Below are 18541 nucleotides of genomic sequence, written 5' to 3' on the forward strand. Positions count from 1 at the left end.
GGCCTATGCGGGTGCCCATGGCTACTCCTTTTGTTTGGAGAAAGTGGGAGGATTGGAAAGGAAAGTTGTTCAGGGTGAGGACCAGTTCGGTCAGTCGAAGGAGGGTGTCGGTGGAAGGGTACTGGGTGGTACGGCGGGAAAGGCAGAAGCGGAGTGCTTTGAGTCCTTCGTGATGGGGGATGGAGGTGTACAGGGACTGGATGTCCATGGTGAAGATGAGGCGTTGGGGACCGGGGAAGCGGAAATCCTGGAGGAGGTGGAGGGCGTGGGTGGTGTCACGAACGTAGGTGGGGATTTCTTGGACTAATGGGGACAGGACCGTGTCGAGGTATGCCGAGATGAGTTCGTTTGGGCAGGAGCAGGCTGAGACGATGGGTCGTCCGGGGCGGTCAGGTTTGTGGATTTTGGGCAGGAGGTAGAAACGGGCGGTTCGGGGTTGTGGGACTATGAGGTTGGAGGCGGTGGATGGGAGGTCCCCTGAGGTGATGAGGTTATGGACGGTCTGGGAGATGATGGTTTGGTGGTGGGGGGTGGGGTCATGGTCAAGGGGACGGTAGGAGGAGGTATCTGCGAGCTGGCGTTTGGCCTCAGCGGTGTAAAGGTCAGGGTAAATACACAAGGTCTTTTCCCTGGTTGGGGAAGTCCAGGACTAGAGAGCATAGGTTTATGGTGAGAGGTAAAAGATTTAAAAAGGTTCTGACGATAACGTTTTCACTCAGAGGATGGTGTGTGTGTATGGAATGAACTGCCAGAGGAAGTGGATAATTGCATTTAAACACATCTGGATGGTATATAATTTGGAAGGATGTTGAAGGATGTGGGCCAGATGATGGCAAATGGGACTAGGTCAGATTGGGATGTGACTGTTTCAGTGCTGTATGACTCTAACTCTGTAAGCACCTCCAATTCTCTTTGTGTCGCAGCTTTCTACAGTTTTTCTCTTTTTGAACAAAACTGTGCTTTTGTCCTCCCTTCCAAAATGAGCAATTTCACATTTTCCCATATTATATTCCATTTACCAACATCTTTGCCCACTTAACTTAGCAATATATGTCTGTCTAAACTATTTGTAGTCCTCTTGGTAACTTGCCTGTACTACCTATTTTTGTGTCACCTATGAATCTGGGGACAGAACACTCACTTCCTTCGTCCAGGTCAATAATATGTATTTTTAACAGTTGTGACTTCAACACTGATCCCTGTGGAACCCCATTGGTTATAGATCCTGAAAAAGTGCCTCGTATTCTCACTTGCTGTTTCCTGCCAAATAGGCAATTCTCTATCCATGCCAATATGCTACCTTTGATACAAAAGACTCATGACTTAACCTTTTATGAGGTACCTTGTTGAATGCCTTCTGGAAGTCCAGTTAGTTCTCCTCTATCCAAACTGGTTGAGACTTCTTTGAAATCCTCTGTTAAATTAGTCAGGCACAATTCCCCTTTCACAAAATCATGCTAACTACTTAATTAAATTATGAATTTCAAAATGTTCTGCTATTCCTTAATAATTAGGGATAGTCAACATGGCTTTATGCTTGGGAAATCATATCTCACGAAGCTTGATTGAGTTTTCTGAAGAAATAACAAAGAGGATTGTTGAGGGCAGAGCAGTGGAATGTGATCAACGTAGACTTCAGTAAGGTGTTCGACAAGTTCCCCATGAGAGACTGGTTAGTAAGGTTAGAGCTCATGGAATACAGGGAGAATTAGTCATTTGGGTACAGAACTGGCTCAAAGGTAGAAGACAGAGGGGGGTGGTGGAGACTGGAGGCTTGTGACCCGTGGAGTGCCACAAGGATTGGTGCTAGGTCCTCACTTTTCGTCATTTATATAAATGATTTGGATTTGATCTTAAGAGATATAGTTAGTAAGTTTGCAGATGACACCAAAATTGAAGGTGTAGTGGACAGCGAAGAAGGTTACCTAAGATCATAACAGGATCTTGATCAGACGAGCCAGTGGGTTGAAGAGTGGCAGATGGAGTTTATTTTAGATAGGCAATAGACAATAGGTGTAGGAGTAGGTCATTCGGCTCTTCGAGCTAGCACCACCATTCATAATGATCATGGCTGATCATCCACAATCAGCATCCTGTTCCTGCTTTATCCCCATAATCCTGGATTCCATTATCTCTAAGACCTCTATCCAACTCTTTCTTAAACGTATCCAGAGACTGGGGCCTCCACTGCCTCCTGGGGCAGAGCATTCCACACGCCCACCACTCTCTGGGTGAAGAAGTTTCACCTCAACTCTGTTCTAAATGGCTACCTCTTATTTTTAAACTGTGTCCTCTGGTTCTGGACTCACCCATCAGCGTAAACATGCTTCCTGCCTCCAATGTGTCCAATCCTTTAATAATTTTATACATCTCAATCAGATCCCTTCTCATCCATCTAAACTCAAATGTATACAAGCCCAGTCTCCCCAATCTTTCAACATATGATAATCCTGCCATTCTGGGAATTGACTTCGTGAACCTACCCTGCACTCCCTCAATAGCCAGAATTTCTTTCCTCAAATTTGGAGACCAACACTGCACACAGTACTCCAGGAGCGATCTCACCAGGGCCCTGTACAGCTGCAGAAAGACCTGTTTGCTTCTATACTCAATTCCTCTTGTTATGAAGGCCAGCATGCCATTAGCTTTCTTCACTGCCTGCTGTACCTGCATGCTTGCTTTCATTGACTGATTTACAAGAACACCTAGATCTCGTTGTACTTCCCCTTTACCTAACTTGACTCCATTTAGATAGTAATCTGCCTTCCTGTTCTTGCCACCAAAGTGGATAACCACACATTTATCCACATTAAACTGCATCTGCCATGCATCTGTCCACTCACCTAGCCTGTCCAAGACACCCTGTATTCTCATAACATCATCCTCACATTTCACCCTGCTACCCAGCTTTGTGTCATCAGCAAATTTGCTAATATTACTTTTAATACCTTCATCTATATCATTAATGTATATCGTAAACAGCTGCAGTCCCAGCATCGAACCTTGTGGTACCCCACTGGTCACTGCCTGCCATTCTGAGAGGGACCTGATTAATACTACTCTTTGCTTCCTGTCAGTCAACCAATCCAAGTCAGTACCTTGCCCCCAATACCATGTGCCCTAATTTTGCTCACTAATCTCCTATGTGGGACCTTATCAAAGGCTTTGTGAAAGTCCAGATATGCTTACATCCACTGGTTCTCCCTTGTCTATCTTCATAGTTACATCCTCAAAAAATTCTAGAAGATTAGTTAAGCACGATTTCCCCTTCGTAAATCCATGCTGACTCTGACCTATCCTGTTACTGCTATCCAAGATAAAGGTGAGATGCTGCATTTTGGAAAAGCAAATCTTAGCAGAACTTTATACACTTAATGGTAAGGTCCTAGGGAGTATTGCTGAACAAAGAGACCTTGAAGTGCAGGTTCATAGCTCCTTGAAAGTAAAGTAGCAGGTAGATAGGATAGTGAAGAAGGCATTTGGTATGCTTTCCTTTATTGGTCAGAGTATTGAGTATAGGAGCTGGGAGGTCATGTTGCAACTGTACAGGACATTGGTTAGGCCACTTTTGGAATGTTGCATGCAATTCTGATCTCCTTCCTAAAGGAAGGATGTTGTGAAACTTGAAAGGGTTCAGAAAAGATTTACAAAGATGTTGCTAGGGTTGGAGGATTTGAGCTATAGGGAGAGGTTGAATAGGCTAGGGCTGTTTTCCCTGGAACGTCGGAGGATGAGGGGTGTCTTTATAGAGGTTTACAAAATCATGAGGGGCATGGATAGGATAAATAGACAAAATCTTTTCCCTGGGATGGGGGAGTCCAGAAATAGAGGGTAGGTTTAGGGTGAGAGGGGAAAGATATAAAAGAGAGCTAAAGGGCAACTTTTTCACGCAGAGAGTGTTACGTGTATGAATGAGCTCCCAGAGGAAGTGGTGGAGGCTGTTACAGTTACAATATTTAAAAGGCACCTGGATGGGTATATGAATAGGAAGGGTTTAGAGGGGTATGGGCTGAGTGCTGGCAAGTGGGATTAGATTAGGTTGGGATATCTGGTCGGCATGAATGAGTTGGACTGAAGGGTCTGTTTCCGTACTCTATGTCTTTATGATTAATTGATCCCAATGTTTTTCCAGCAGTAGATGCCAGGCTAATTGCTCTATAGTTACGGGGTTGTTTGCCTCTTCCCCTTCTTGAATAGGGGTATCACATTGGCAGTTTCCCAGTTCTCTGGTACTTCTCCAGAGTCCAAGGATTTACAATGCATTACAACCAATACCTCCAATATATCCGTGGTTACCTCTTTTAGGATCCTGGAATGCAAACCATTGGCGGAAGGGGGCTTATCTGCCTCTAGCCCCATTAGTTCATTTAATACTGTTTCTCTAATGATGGTGGTTGAAATTAAAACCTGTGTTCTTTGGTATTAATGAGCTGTTTAAAATCTTCTGCCATAAAGACAGATATTTTCCACTGTAATTTTCCACAACATTGTTCTAAAAGCAAACAAACTTGATATGGTAAACAGAATGCTAAGCAGCCTTCGAGAAGTTGAAGACGATCCCAGTAGCTGTGCTTCATTAATCCTAGATATGTGCTCTCTGGAGTGACTTTCTTTCAAGTTTGAGTTTTATCACTTTAATTTCTCCTTCCTGTTCACCTGCAGTTGAATTCTCTCCAACTCAATTGTCTCACCAGTTGGGTTTGTGCACTGTTCTTTCAGCTTCAAATATTGTGCTATTACCTCAATTATGGCAACCCTCTTAGCAACTAACAAAGGCAAAATAGATGAAGAGAGGATGTTTCCTTATGTGGCAATCTAAAATCAAAGATCGTATTTTTAGGATAAGAGGTAGCAGATTTAAAATAGAAATGAGGAATTACTTCCCTCAAAGGGTCTTGAATCTGTGGCTTTCATTATAGTAGAGTACGGTGGTTACTAAGGCATTGAATAAATTTAAGGAGATGATAGAGTTTTAATTGGTACTGGGTTATGGAGAGTGGGTAGGACAATGGCGTTGAGGCTGAGATGGGATCAACTGTGATATTAAATGGCAGAGTAGGCTTGGGGCTGAATTTCCTACTCCAGCTCTGAGCTCTTAATTTCTTTTGATATAATAATGGTGTATTTTCTTCTAGTCTTTTCCAATTGTTGAAAGTTAGCTTTCCAATTTAATAATTTCCTTGCTGTGTATCCTACTGTGAGCCCCTATCTGCACCTTATGACTGAGGTTACAACAATGTACTGTCATTATTGTCTCACTACTCCATGAGTCACAACATCAAATAAAAAAATACTTTTCCAATGATTAAGATAACCAAATAAGAGTGTTATCTGCATCAAGTTTTAAACAATGTAACCTATCAACTGGGTTTATTAATAATCACAATTATTGATTTATTATCAAAAGAAAGCTTATTTCAATAAAGTTTCAATCATTAGTTAGCATGCACAGTCAATAATATAGAAATATAAATGATTATCCTTCTAATACCTCCAAAATACATGCAGTAACTTTACAGGAAAAAAAAATGTATTTTCCATAGAGGTTATCTGTCTGAAAAACATTTTGGGAAAATGGATTATTCTTGAAGTCAAAGGGATAAAATGTAGAATGTTCCAGAATCTTTTACTGTGATATTCTATCATCTGAGGTCAATTGTGCACAGTTGTCTCTGGAATCTTGCAGGCATAGCAAGCACCTGCATTGCAACTTTGAGGTGGTCTTTCAAAAGAACAGTTAGGTTTCACCCTTATTCAATAAGAGGGTTTTCTTTTCAGAAATAAAAGATATGAACTGGTTCGTAGGGATCTATCCAATTCCGCTTGTTCATGGCAGACTTTTGCCTAACTGAAATAGATGCAGCAAAGTACCTCTCCAAACCAGCATTGTTTAAAATCAATCCTGATGTAGAAGTGCCGGTGTTGGAGGAGGTGGACAAAGTCAGAAGTCACACAACACCAGGTTATAGTCCAACAGATTTATTTGAAATTCCAAGCTTTCAGAGCTTAGCCCCTTCAGATGAAGTGAGAGAGAAGTGCACAGGCAGAGTGTTTATGGGCAAAGATCAAAAGATCATACAAATGGTGTGAGTGGAATATCGAAAAATAAGTCTCTGCAAATGTTCAAAAGTATCAGACGGTGTGAGTAAAGTGTCAACAGATGAATAACAAGCGAAGGCAGATGAGGCAGTTCCAGCAGGAGTTAACAGGTAGATAAGCAGGCATAGTTAGTCATTTGACTTACAGCATATCTTGTTTTAAAAATGTCTTCAACGTCCATATGATTTTTCAATGACCCCTTAAAGAAACCACTCCAAGTAAATCCATTCTTCACAATCCTTCAAGTTTAGTCCCCTAAGCAAGATAAGATATAAAGCAGTCATAACGAGTTTTGAGAAGACATGTAGCTCAGGTTGAGCTGCTGGATGTTGCTCGTTGAGATGGAAGGTTCACTTCCAGACATTTGGTCACCCTACTAGGTAACATCTTCAGTGGGCCTCTGAGCGAAGCACTGCTGATGATTCCTGCTTTCTATTTATGTGTTTGGGTTTCTTTGGGTTGGTAATGTCATTTCCTGTGGTGATGTCCTTTCCTGTTTTTCTCAGAGGGTGGTAGATGGGGTCTAACTCGATGTGTTTGTTGATAGAGTTCCGGTTGGAATGCCATGCTTCTCATGCGTGTCTCTGTTTGGCTTGCACGAGGATGGGTGTGTTGTCCCAATCGAAGTGGTGTCTTTCCTCATCTGTATGTAAGGATACTAGTGAGAGAGGGTCATGTTGTTTTGTGGCTAGTTGATGTTCATATATTCTGCTGGCTAGTTTTCTGTCTGTTTGTTCATTGTAGTGTTTGTCACCGTTCTCGTCTGGAAATGAACCTTCCAGCTCAGCGAGCAAACCTACATCCAGCTGTCTCAACATTAAAATGATTACACTTCAAAAATATGTCACCAACTTTAAGATGTTCTGCCAATCAGAAATGGACGTGCATCACTCCGTTTCATAAAAAGGGAAGAGTTGCAAAATAAGTTATTGAAGCAGAAGATTATTACTTCAGAGAAACTAAGAATTGAAAGATAGAGTGGTTGAAGTCAAATTTTGGGTTTTTTGATTTCTTTCTGGCTCAATAATGGTGTCACTCATTGTTCTATTACACTCTAATTATGTTTTGTTTAAATGCAGGGGATGGATATGAAGTCTGTGCAATCTGTCTGGATGAGTATGAGGAGGGTGACAAACTTCGAATATTACCCTGCTCACATGGTAAGCCAATTCTGTACTTGTGTAATCTTTGTTCTGCTGGTGGCAAAAACTGTCTGGGTGCTGAGGAGCAAACTGTGGGTTGACAGCAATGAATCACTGAATACTTGATCTGTTAACTCAGCTGATATTAGCTACCAGAACATTTCTGCTTCCTGGATCTGTCGAACGTCAAACTGTGTCTTTGTACATAAAGCTTCCTTGTGTTCTCTATTCCAGTCTTTCTCATCCACTTGCTTTCCTGCTCACCATTATTTAGATGGTGAAGAGAAGTGTGTGGAAGTCATGGAGATGATGTCCCAAGTTGAAAAAATGTTTGTGTAGAGAGGGCAGAAGGACATGAGACTGTTGGACTATTTAGTGTCTGAAAAGATCTGTAGCCCACTACTCCATTGATCACAACATGAATAAATTCTTCAAGAGGATTGGGTATATTTTGCTTGCTATGAGGTGCTAATTTCAAAGCAGAGCAGGTTGTTAGAGGTCATAGAGGTATTCAGCACAGAAACGGGCCCTTTGGCCTAACTCATCCGCGCCAACCAGGTTTCCTAATCTGAACTGGACCCATTTGCCTGCATTTGGCCCATATCCTTCTAATGCTTTTCTATCCATGTATCTGACCAAATGTCTTTTAAATGTTGTAATTGTATCTGGCTCTGCCCACTTCCCCTGGCAGCACATTCCATATTATGTGTCAACTTCTGTGTGAAAAAGTTGTCTTTCAGGATCCTTTTTAAACCTTTCCGCTGTCACACTAAACTATACCCTCTGGTGTTGGATTCCCCTACCCATTTGAAAAGACTTTGGCTATTGACCTTTTCTATGCCCCTCGTGATTTTACAAACTTCTATAAGGTCACCCCTCAGCCTCTGGCGCTCTGAGGGAAAGACGTCCCAGCCTCTCATAGAGTCATAGAGATGTACAGCACGGAAACAGACCCTTCGGTCCATCCCGTCCACACCGACCAGATACCCCAACCCAATCTGGTCTCACCTGCCAGCACCCGGCCCATATCCCTCCAAACCCTTCCTATTCATATAGCCATCCAAATGCATCTTAAATGTTGCAATAGTACCTGCCTCCACCACTTCTTCTGGCAGCTCATTCCATGCATGTACCACCCTCTGCGTGAAAAAGTTGCTCCTTAGGTCTCTTTTATATCTTTCCCCTCTCACCCTAAACCTGTGCACATCCTTGTAAATCTTTTCTGAACCCTTTCAAGTTTCACAACATCTTTCCGATGGGAAGGAGATCAGAATTGCATGCAATATTCCAACAGTGGCCTAATCAATGTCCTGTACAGCCGCAACATGACCTCCCAACTCCTGTACTCAATATTCTGACCAATAAAGGAAAGCATACCAAACACCTTCTTCACTATCCTATCTACCTGCGATCATTGGCCCATCTGATCCAGATCCTGTTATAATCTGAGGTAACCCTCTTCGCTGTGCACTACACCTCCAATTTTGGTGTCATCTGCAAACTTACTAACTGTACCTCTTATGCTCGCATCCAAATCATTTAGGTAAATGACAAAAAGTAGAGGGTCCAGCACCGATCCTTGCGGCACTCCACTGGTCACAGGCCTCCAGTCTGAAAAACAACCCTCCACCACCACCCTCTGTCTTCTACCTTTGAGCCAGTTCTGTATCCAAATGGCGAGTTCATTAGAACTCAAACCGTCCAGTCTTTGTAACATTCTTGTAAATCTTTTTTACACCCTTTCCAGTTTAATGACATCCTTCCTTTAGCAAGGAAGATAAACTTGTAATATATATTTCACCAATTAGTATCCTCTGAACGTTGCACTTCAAAGAAATGTGAATGACTAATGTCTTAGAGCTAAGGTGTCCTATCAGAAAGTGGGCAAAGATGAGTGTAGTGTCCACCACCAAAGAAAAGGTACTGGGGAAACTAAAAGGTCTGACAGGGATAGATAGTCTGGACCAAATGGATTGCTCCGCAGAGTTTTGAAGGACATAGCTGAGGAACTTGTAGAGGCACTGGTGGTGATCTTTCAGGAGTCACTGTAGTAGAGAAGGATCCCAGCAGCCTCTAAAATAGCTAATGTAACACCTCATTTAAGAAGATGGGGGGAAAAAGACAGGGAATTATAGGTTGACTAGCCTGCAGTTGGTCATGGGTAAGATTTTAGACTCCATTAGTAAAGATGAGGTTGTAGAATACTTGGAAGCACATGGTGAAATAGGGCTGAGTCAGTACAGCTTTATCAAAGGGGAGTTCGTGCCTGACAAATCTGTTAGATTTGTTTAAAGAAGTCACGAGGACGTGAGACAAAGAGTAAGCGAATGTGATCAGTTTGGATTTACAGAAGGCCTTTTGACAAGATACCACACAGGAGTCAGCTAAGTGCCCACGGTGTCAGGGGCAAGATACTGGCATAGATAGAGCATTGATGCCTAGCAGAAGGCAGAGTGTAGTTATAGTGGGATATTTTTCTGGATGGCAGCTGGTGACTAGTGGAATTCCATTGGGGTCACTGTTGGGAGCACAACTATTCACACTATACATTAGCGACCTGGGGATGAGGGGCTTGTAATTTGAGCAGTAGTTGAGAATTCTGGGTCTGCACTCGATGGAGTTTAGAAGGCTGAGGGGGAAATCTGATTTAAACTTAGAAAATACTAGCCTCAGTGGAGGTGTGAGGAGTAAGACAGAACAAAGTAATAAGACATTATATAATTTAAATAACTTGGATGTAATTTAAGCTAGTATTTATTCAATATGTTTGTAGTTTAGTTCGAGTTAAGTAGATAGGTTTGTTTTGGTAGAATAGTGGATTGTTTAGTAACAATGGTACTATGTTATAGCCTTGTTCTTTGTACTGTTTTTTCTGTTCTGACGGTTTTTATTTCTTTATATTTCTTGTAAAAGATTTTAAAAAAGCTCTTCAATAAAAAATGTATATAAAAAAAGAAAGTACTGAGAGGCATGGATAGAGTGGACATGGACAAGATGTTTTCACGATTAGTACTGACTAGGACCTGGGGTACACCCTCAGTGAAGTGGTGACCCTTTAGAACTGAAATGAGTAGTTTCCTCAGTCAGAGGGCAGTTAATTTGCAGAATTCATTGCTACAAAAAGCTGTGGAGGTCACATCCTTAAGTGTATTTAAGACTGAGGTGGATAGTTTCTTGTTAGCAAGGGGAATCAAGAGTTGCAAGTCAAAGACAGGAGAATGGAGTTGAGAAACATCGGCCATGATTTATTTATTTATTGTCACGTGTACCGAAGTACAGGAAAAGCTTTGTTTACAAGCAGTACAAGCAGATTATAGTAAGCAAGTGTGTACAGATCAGAGAGACTTCAGGCATAAGGTTGCATTGGATTTGTGTGCACTAAACGGCAAGAACATTGTTAGCAAGGTCAGTATTATTTGAGGCAAGGGAGTCCGTTCATCAGTCTAATAATGGCTGGGAAGTAGCTGTTCCTGAACTTGCTGGTGTGTGTGTGTGTGTGTTTGTTCAGGGATCTGCACCTTCTGCCTGACGGAAGAGGTTGTACGAGAGTATTACTGGCGTGCAATGGGTCCTTGATGTTGGTAGCCTTTGCGCAGCAGCAAGTCATGTAAATGGAGTCCATGGATGGAAGGTTAGCTTCCATGATGGACCTGGGCTGTGTACACCACCTTGTGTAGTTTTTTACGCTCCTGGGTAATTACCATACCAGACAGTTATGCTTTCAGTGGTGCATATGTAGAAATTAGTGAGGGTCCATATGAGCATGCCAAATTTCCTGAGGCACCTGAGGAAGAAAAGCTGTTGTGCCTTCTTGACCATCGCATCTACGTGGGAAGTCCAGTCAATTATTCTTCACCCTCTCAACCTCCGTTCCATTGATGTGGATGAGGGCATGTTCTCCTTCTTTCTTTCTGAAGTCCACGATCATCAAAAAAAAAAGAAAAGTGCTTGCATTTCATTGGCTCCTTCCTTACTCCCAGGATGCCGCAAAACGCTTTATGTTGAATGCAGTACTTCTGAAGCAAAATTGATGTTGTAAAGTCGAAACATGGTGGCCGCCATACACAGCAATGTGATTATGACCAGGTCATTGTTGTGGGGTAAATATTACTCAGATGGTGGATGGAGCCTTGCTTTAGCATCTCACCCAAAAGACACTACCTCCATCAGCAGTTCAGAGGACTACCTGGAATGAGCAAATTTCTCTCCAAGGAAAGATTAGACAGGGTAGACTTGTATTCCCTGGAGTTTAGAAGAGTCTAAAGTGGATGTTTCTACTTGTGGGACAATCTAGAAGTAGGAGTAACTGTTTAAAATAAAAATGGAGCACCCATTTAAGACAGATAAGAATGCTTCTTCCTGAAAGTTGAGAGTCTTTGGAATTTGATTCCACAAATGCAGAATCTTTTAATATTTTTAAGGCAGAGAGGTTAATTTTTTCATATAAATAGATTCTTGATTGCCAAGGGCACGAAAGTATATTAGGGATGTGCAGTACTCTCAAGTTAAAATCAGATCAGCCATAATCTTACTGGATGGTGGAGCAGGCTCCAAGGGTCAAATAGCCTAGCCTTGTTCCTTGTATGAATGCTCATGCAGAATCCCATCAGTACTGCACTAACTTGTCAACCACAGGCTGAATTTTGCCAGAAATCGGCTTTAAAAAGTGTTATTTTTGCTGAGCTTCATCAAGACTTGCTCTCTGCAAGGCTGAGCAGATTTATTTGTGCAATCATCCGAAACCCACGTTATTATCCAGATTCCATGTCTGAATCAACCAACGCAAGTTCAATTCACCCAATGTCATAACTGGAAGTACTTACAACTAGTGGGATTCCTGGCATAAGCGCCATCTCGAAAAGTCTGTTGTGCATCAGGTCTGTCACTGTCAATCCAGAATTGCCCTGCACAGTTTGATTGATTTGGCCTTGACCTGGCAAACAAGGAGAAATTGGCTCTGCATTTCTGCAGACAATGACCTAGAGGACTTGGTGGATGGGGTAGTGCAGAGGAAGGATACCCTCTTTCCTCCAGAAGAGAAGATAGTCACACTAGACTGTACCAGCCTAGTTTATAGTTACCATGTCAGTCGCTGCAGTTTCAATCATCCAAGGAAACACCTGACAGCACCATTCGGTTAAATGCCACTCTATTCTCTCTGCAGCAATCACTCTATCTCTGCTGCTGTACCTTTCTCATAACCCCCAACTATCATTATTGTATGTAATACCTCCGTCGCTCACTCTCAACTCCTCCATATAAACACACACATATGCATGCACTCTCAGGTTTACACATGCACGCACTCAGACATGCACACACAGATGTGCACACATCCCAGTTTTGCTAGCCCAGTGTGAGTCAGTTTGCTCTATTTGGCTGAACAGCTGGTTTGTGCTGCAGAGTGGCAGCATCAGTGCAATTTCTGCACCAAGTAGGTCACCATAAATGTCCCACCTTTTCAAACTGTCCCCTCACCTCAGGCATGATGACCCTCAGGTTAAACTCACTACCAGTTGTGCCTCTCTAATGCGAGAGCAGCCTGTGGTCCTTGGGTACTGTGGTGACTTTACCTTGAATGGAGGGTGGGTTAGCTCATTTTCTGGTAAGCTGGTTTGCGATGCAGAGTGATGCCAGTAGTACGGGTTCATTTCTAATACCAACTGAGCTTGCCATGAAAGTCTCGACCTCTCCCCTCACCTCAGGCAAGGTGGCCCTCAGGCTAAGCCACTACCAGTTGTGTCTCTATCTCTCTAATCAGAGAGCAGCTCATAGTTCTCTGGGATTATGACGACCTCCTAACCCTGAATGCTCCGTATACTGCCTACTCACTCACTTGGGACACATTGCCACTTGCCCCCATCTTCATCGCATTAACAGTTCCACTCATTCACTTAATCCCTCCTTTCTCTCATTCCAGGAGGAAATAACTCCTAATAGGATCAGAAAAGCCAAGATTGGATGGTGGAATGTCCGACATTCAGTCCGGTACCCTGTATGGAGAGACGATCCAGGACCATGCTGACAATTTTCTGTGGAGACGCAGAAATGTCCATGGCAACCAAGAGAGAAATATTGTCCATTACTGACTGACTCTCCCATTCCCTCTATTGTAGACACCTTTTTTTTAATGTCCTCCAGCCATGAGTTGAATTTCCACAGTTTCTACAGTGAGGTTGGCTGCAGTGTGAGATATTCTCCACCCACCTGCGGAGAAAGCATTGGCAAGGCTGACTCCTGTACTTGCACCAGCTCAGATACTGTCCCCTCAGTGGGACACTTAGCTACTTTAGAATTGGGCGCACTTGTTGGTGAGCACTTCACTGCCACAACTACATACCAAAGAGTCACAGAGATGTATAGCACGGAAACAGTCCCTTCGGTCCAACCCGTCCATGCCGACCAGCTATCCCAACCCAATCTAGTCCCACCTGCCAGCACCCGGCCCATATCCCTCCAAGCCCTTCCTATTCATATACCCATCTAGATACCATTTAAATGTTGCAATTGTACCAGCCTCCACCACTTCCTCTGGCAGCTCATTCCACACATGCACCAGCCTCTGCATGATAAAGTTGCCCCTTAGGTCTCTCTTATATCTTTATCCTCTCACCTAAACCTACGTCCGCTAGTTCTGGACTCCCCCACCCCAGGGAAAAGATTTTGTCTATTATCCTATCTATGCCCCTCATGATTTTATAAACCTCTAGAACGTCACCCCTCAGCCACCGACGCTCCAGAGAAAACTGCCCTAGCCTATTCAACCTCTCCCTATAGCTGAAATCCTCCAACCCTGGCAACATTCTTGTAAATCTTTTCTGAACCCTTTCAAGTTTCACAACATCTTTCCGATAGGAGGGAGACCAGAATTGTACGCAATATTCCAACAGTGGCCTAACCAATGTCCTGTTCAGCCGCAACATGACCTCCCAACTCCTGTACTTAATACACTGACCAAAAAAGAAAGCATACCAAACACCTCCTTCACTATCCTATCTATCTGTGACTCCACTTTCGAGGAGCTATGAACCTGCACTCCAAGGTCTCTTTGTTTGGAAAGGCTGAGGAAGAACTGCCAGAAACTAGGCAACTACTCAGTTCCAGCCAGCAAGGCTTTTGGCACTTCGAGATCTAATTGGCATGCATCTGGGTATCTGAGGCAGGTTTGTTAGGAGCACTAGGAATCTGATACAAAGCCTGCAGGACTGCAGCAGCTGCACCGGGACACTGCTGTGATTGTCTGGCTACCCTAATGGCCATGTTGACAGCTGCCATGGAGAGCCAAATCCAGCACTCAGAGTCTGTGCATATGCACACAGTCCTGCATACCAGTTACTCTTTCCATTGGTACAAGCAATAAGGGACACAGAAACATAGAAAATAGGAGCAGGAGTGTATCATTGAGCCCCTTGAAGCTGTTCTGCCATTCGTAATCAGTACTGCTGATCATCCAGATCGGCTTTTCTCCCAGGGAATCTTGAGCTTGCTTAGGTACCCATTTCTCATAAGGAGGTAAGGTAATTCCCATAGGCAAGGGAAGAATCACTTATATTGCCCCACCTCAAACAGCTCGCCTCAGCATATATTAGAGTTGGCCAGGCCTTCCACCTCCACTCTGATAGTCAACATCACCATAGAGTTATACTGCATGGAAACAGACCCTTTAATCCAACTCTCCGCGCTGACCAGATATTCTAAACTGATCTAGTTCCTTTTGCCAGCACTTGGCCCATATCCCTTTCACCCCTACCTATTCATGTACTCATCCAGTCATGCGGGAGTTCAAGCCAAGGAGTCTACACTTGCTTTAGAGCAGGGCACACTTAGCATGCCTGTGCCGTCTAGCCACAAATGCCCCATAGTCATCTGATTAAAGCTCCAAGGCCAACTGGCTCTACTGTAGAAAGGCTCCCTGTACTCTCACTGTGGAACCCAGGACTGAATTATACATGGGTGAAAAAGAAAGCAGACTGCCTGAAGACACAAAGTGATATTTCACCTGTGTCACCTATAAAAACATTTGCGTGTTTTTAAATATATGTTCACTTTTCTTCATCAGCTGCACGTGTGTGTGTGTATGCTTGTGTGTGTGTGTAGCTCTGCCAAGCCACAACTGCAAATGCAGTGACAGCCTACCCTTGCTTCATGCTACACAATGTTTAAGGGTCAAGGATATGAAATGAGTAGGTAATAGACAGGTGATTGTATTTTGGCTAATGTGTTTCATCTTTTCAGTGTGCTTCTGACTACCCAAGAAAGTACACCTTCAAAAGCCCTTTTCCTTCTGTGCTGTATCATTTCTCCCCCTTATCATTTAGTTGCCTTCCTACTTCACAATTGTAATCCTTTGCATTGCAGAATTCAAACCCTTCAGTCTTAATCCAAAAACCCAGGTATGGCACATGGTGGCTGATAGAAGTTGAATTCAATAAAATTTGGGAATTAAAAGTATAATGATGACCATGAATCCATTGTTAATTGTCTGGAAAAACCCATTGGTTCGCTAATTTTGTTTAGGGAAGGAAACTGCCATCCTTCCCTTCTGTGGCCAGCTCCAGAGCCAGCCTGGTCCATGACACTTTCTCATCCATGAATCGATTTTTTAAAAAGTGAACCTGTTAACTGAGGACCGCAAAGTACAAAGCGACAATGCAACGAGCATCAAGGTGGACGCAGAGTGAATGATCACTAACTGAGCAGCCATTAGATGTAGCCTCATCCAATCTGTGCAGTGTATCCTGGCAGCAGCATCCCAATCAGAGCCACCCTTTAAGTGATTCAGAGATGTGCGGTTATGCTGGTATGTGTTGGATACCAATGTCTGTGGATATGGAGTGTGCACAGTCACTGTGCATGGTGTGTCCTGAGATGGTGGAGCCTGGGTGTCCAAGATAGATGTCCAGAGGTGTAAGCAGCAAGCTGGAATCACCAGGGAACCATTCTTTTATGTTGTGAAATCTCAGCATCTAGTTTCTATCTAATGAATAGTAGGATGGGCAACTACATGTTAATAAAGCAAGATTACATAATCCATGTTAACGAGTAATAGTCGTACTGTTAGGTCTCTCACCAGCAAGAATGTCGTCTCACTATTCAACGCTTGGTTGTAAAACGGTCCTTTTTGCTCTCGCGTGACACCTCTCATAATCTTGCCATTGTGACCATGCCGTTCATGGGCTGGGACAATTCCATCCCTTGTTTTTGTGCTCAACTGCATAAATTCACTAAAGATCCTTAAACAGTGCACCATCCTTACCTACTGTGGCCAGCTCCAGAGCCACAACAATGTGGTTGACTCTTAAGTACCCTCCAGGCAAGTAGGGATGAGCATAAAATACTGGCCTGGCCCATTACTTTCATCCGTGAATCAATAAAACCCATGACATTTTCACCTTGAAGGACAAGGGCAACAGATACACGGGAACATCACTACCTGCAGGTTCCCCTTCAAGCCGCTCACCATCCAGACGTGGAAATATATCACCATTCATTCAGTGTCGCTGAGTTGAAATCCTAGCATTCTCTCTCTGAGAGTTTTGTGGTTCAAACTTCAGTATGGAGACTCCCCAGCAGTTCAGGAAGGCAGTTCACCATTACCACCTCAAGAACTAGTGACAGGCAATAAATGCTGGCTGGCCAGCAATACCTACGTCCCACGTGGAAATAAAAATAAGTCTCGAGTAGGGTAATGGCATATGACTGTTTTATTCAAACACGATTCCTACCCACTGAGTCATAGCTGAAAGCTGTGTACCAGCAAGGTTACTCATTCAGTCCACAAACTGTGTTCAAGTTTCATCAATGCTCCAAGAATAGGGAAGTTAAGGGAGGTTGGGTGCATTAAGTTGCTTTCCTTATTCTGACAATAGACCTCTTCCACAAAGTGCGCATTTTTGGTCTTTAATTGCGGACAGGGTAGCATTTGACTTAAAATCCTCCATAAGCTGTCAAAGCCCATTGCCTGTGTGGAGTTCTGAGCATCTTTACTTTAGAAAAATCTGGCAGATTATTTTTAAGTTCAGCCACCCTCCCATGAAAACTGAGCTGTCTGAAGGTGGTTTGGTCAAGTCACTCCCCTGACCAGTTTCTGATATAATGCCTACTAAGGCATATCTTGAAATATTGTATCAATGGATTACAAGGGCTATATCCACTCTTTCAAAGGTTGTTTTCTTTTATCCTGTACCTTTTTATATCTGTGTATCATCTTTCTAAGGATTAGTTGTGACTCTGAAGTAGCCATGGGATGTGCCTGAGCTGGTCATTGGTTGAATTTGCAGCTTTCCCCATGCTTGAAGCAAACAAGCTGGTTTCTATTCAGTGATGTGAATTCATTCACCAGTGCAGCAATGGTGCATCCACCTCTTTATATTCAAAATATTGAAAGCATTCACTATCCTGGATGTTGTCCTCACTTTCCAGGACTTCCTTCTATTCTGGACAATATATCTTCAATTGGCTGATATATGATTAAACAGGTGAAAGTGGGGACTGCAAATGCTGGAGAGTCAAAGTCGAAATGAGTGGCACTGAAAAGCAGAGCAGGTCAGGCCGCATCCGAGAAGCAGGAGAGTCAACCAGGCAGAAGGGCATCCTGAAGAATGGCTTATGCCAGAAACCTTGACTCTCCTGGTCCCCAGATGCTGCCTGGTCTGTGCTTTTCCATCGCCACACTTTTTGACATTCGTTAAACAGATAAAGTCGCCATAGTCCTACCAGACCATAAGGCTGCTGTCTCAGAGAGAGATCACTGATGCTGAATCGAACCTTGAGGGTCACCACACCTCCAACGAAGGGGAGTTGAGGCAGGATCTTTGTGATGCAGTGCGGGAATGGATCCTACGGTGTTAATATCAGTCTACATTACAAACCAGCCAACTGATCCTGAACTGAACAAACCCCCAACAATGATAAGCAGTTAACAGTCTCGGGAGTATTGGAAAGGTGAATCTAATAGTGATCTTTCTGTAATTTCTATAATTATAGATTATTTTCTGCATCCATTCATTCATGTGTGCTTGATTTAAGAGGACCATGTCAAAACTTCAATTGAGCAGCGATGATGTGAACTTGGAAGTAATCTGCAGATTTAGGCATTTGTTGACTTTGCTTATCCAAGTAATACTATTTCAAGTTAACCTTAGTCTGTGATTGCATCAAAACTGAGATGGTAAAAGGTTCATGTAACTTTAAAAAAACATACTTCATGTAATGCAAGCATCACTGTCAAGGAAGATTTTTATTACCCATCCCTATAGGATGATATAGATGAGTTGGTCAGATGGGCTGGAATTTAATCC

At 43.1% G+C, this 18541-nt stretch overlaps 1 protein-coding gene across 5 annotated transcripts in view; it reads left to right on the plus strand.

Annotated features, from left to right (window-relative positions):
• LOC122543409 (E3 ubiquitin-protein ligase RNF167-like) overlaps window positions 1–18541 on the plus strand; it is a 127556-nt gene that overhangs the window by 102178 nt on the left and 6837 nt on the right. For all 5 annotated transcript variants that reach the window (XM_043682120.1, XM_043682117.1, XM_043682116.1 and 2 more), the window contains one exon: window positions 7179–7259. In XM_043682120.1, the coding sequence (XP_043538055.1) occupies window positions 7179–7259 (81 nt within the window). The remainder of the gene's footprint in view (window positions 1–7178; window positions 7260–18541) is intronic.

Source organism: Chiloscyllium plagiosum, chromosome 43, assembly GCF_004010195.1.
Source record: "Chiloscyllium plagiosum isolate BGI_BamShark_2017 chromosome 43, ASM401019v2, whole genome shotgun sequence".
Classification (NCBI taxonomy): Eukaryota; Metazoa; Chordata; class Chondrichthyes; order Orectolobiformes; family Hemiscylliidae; genus Chiloscyllium; species Chiloscyllium plagiosum.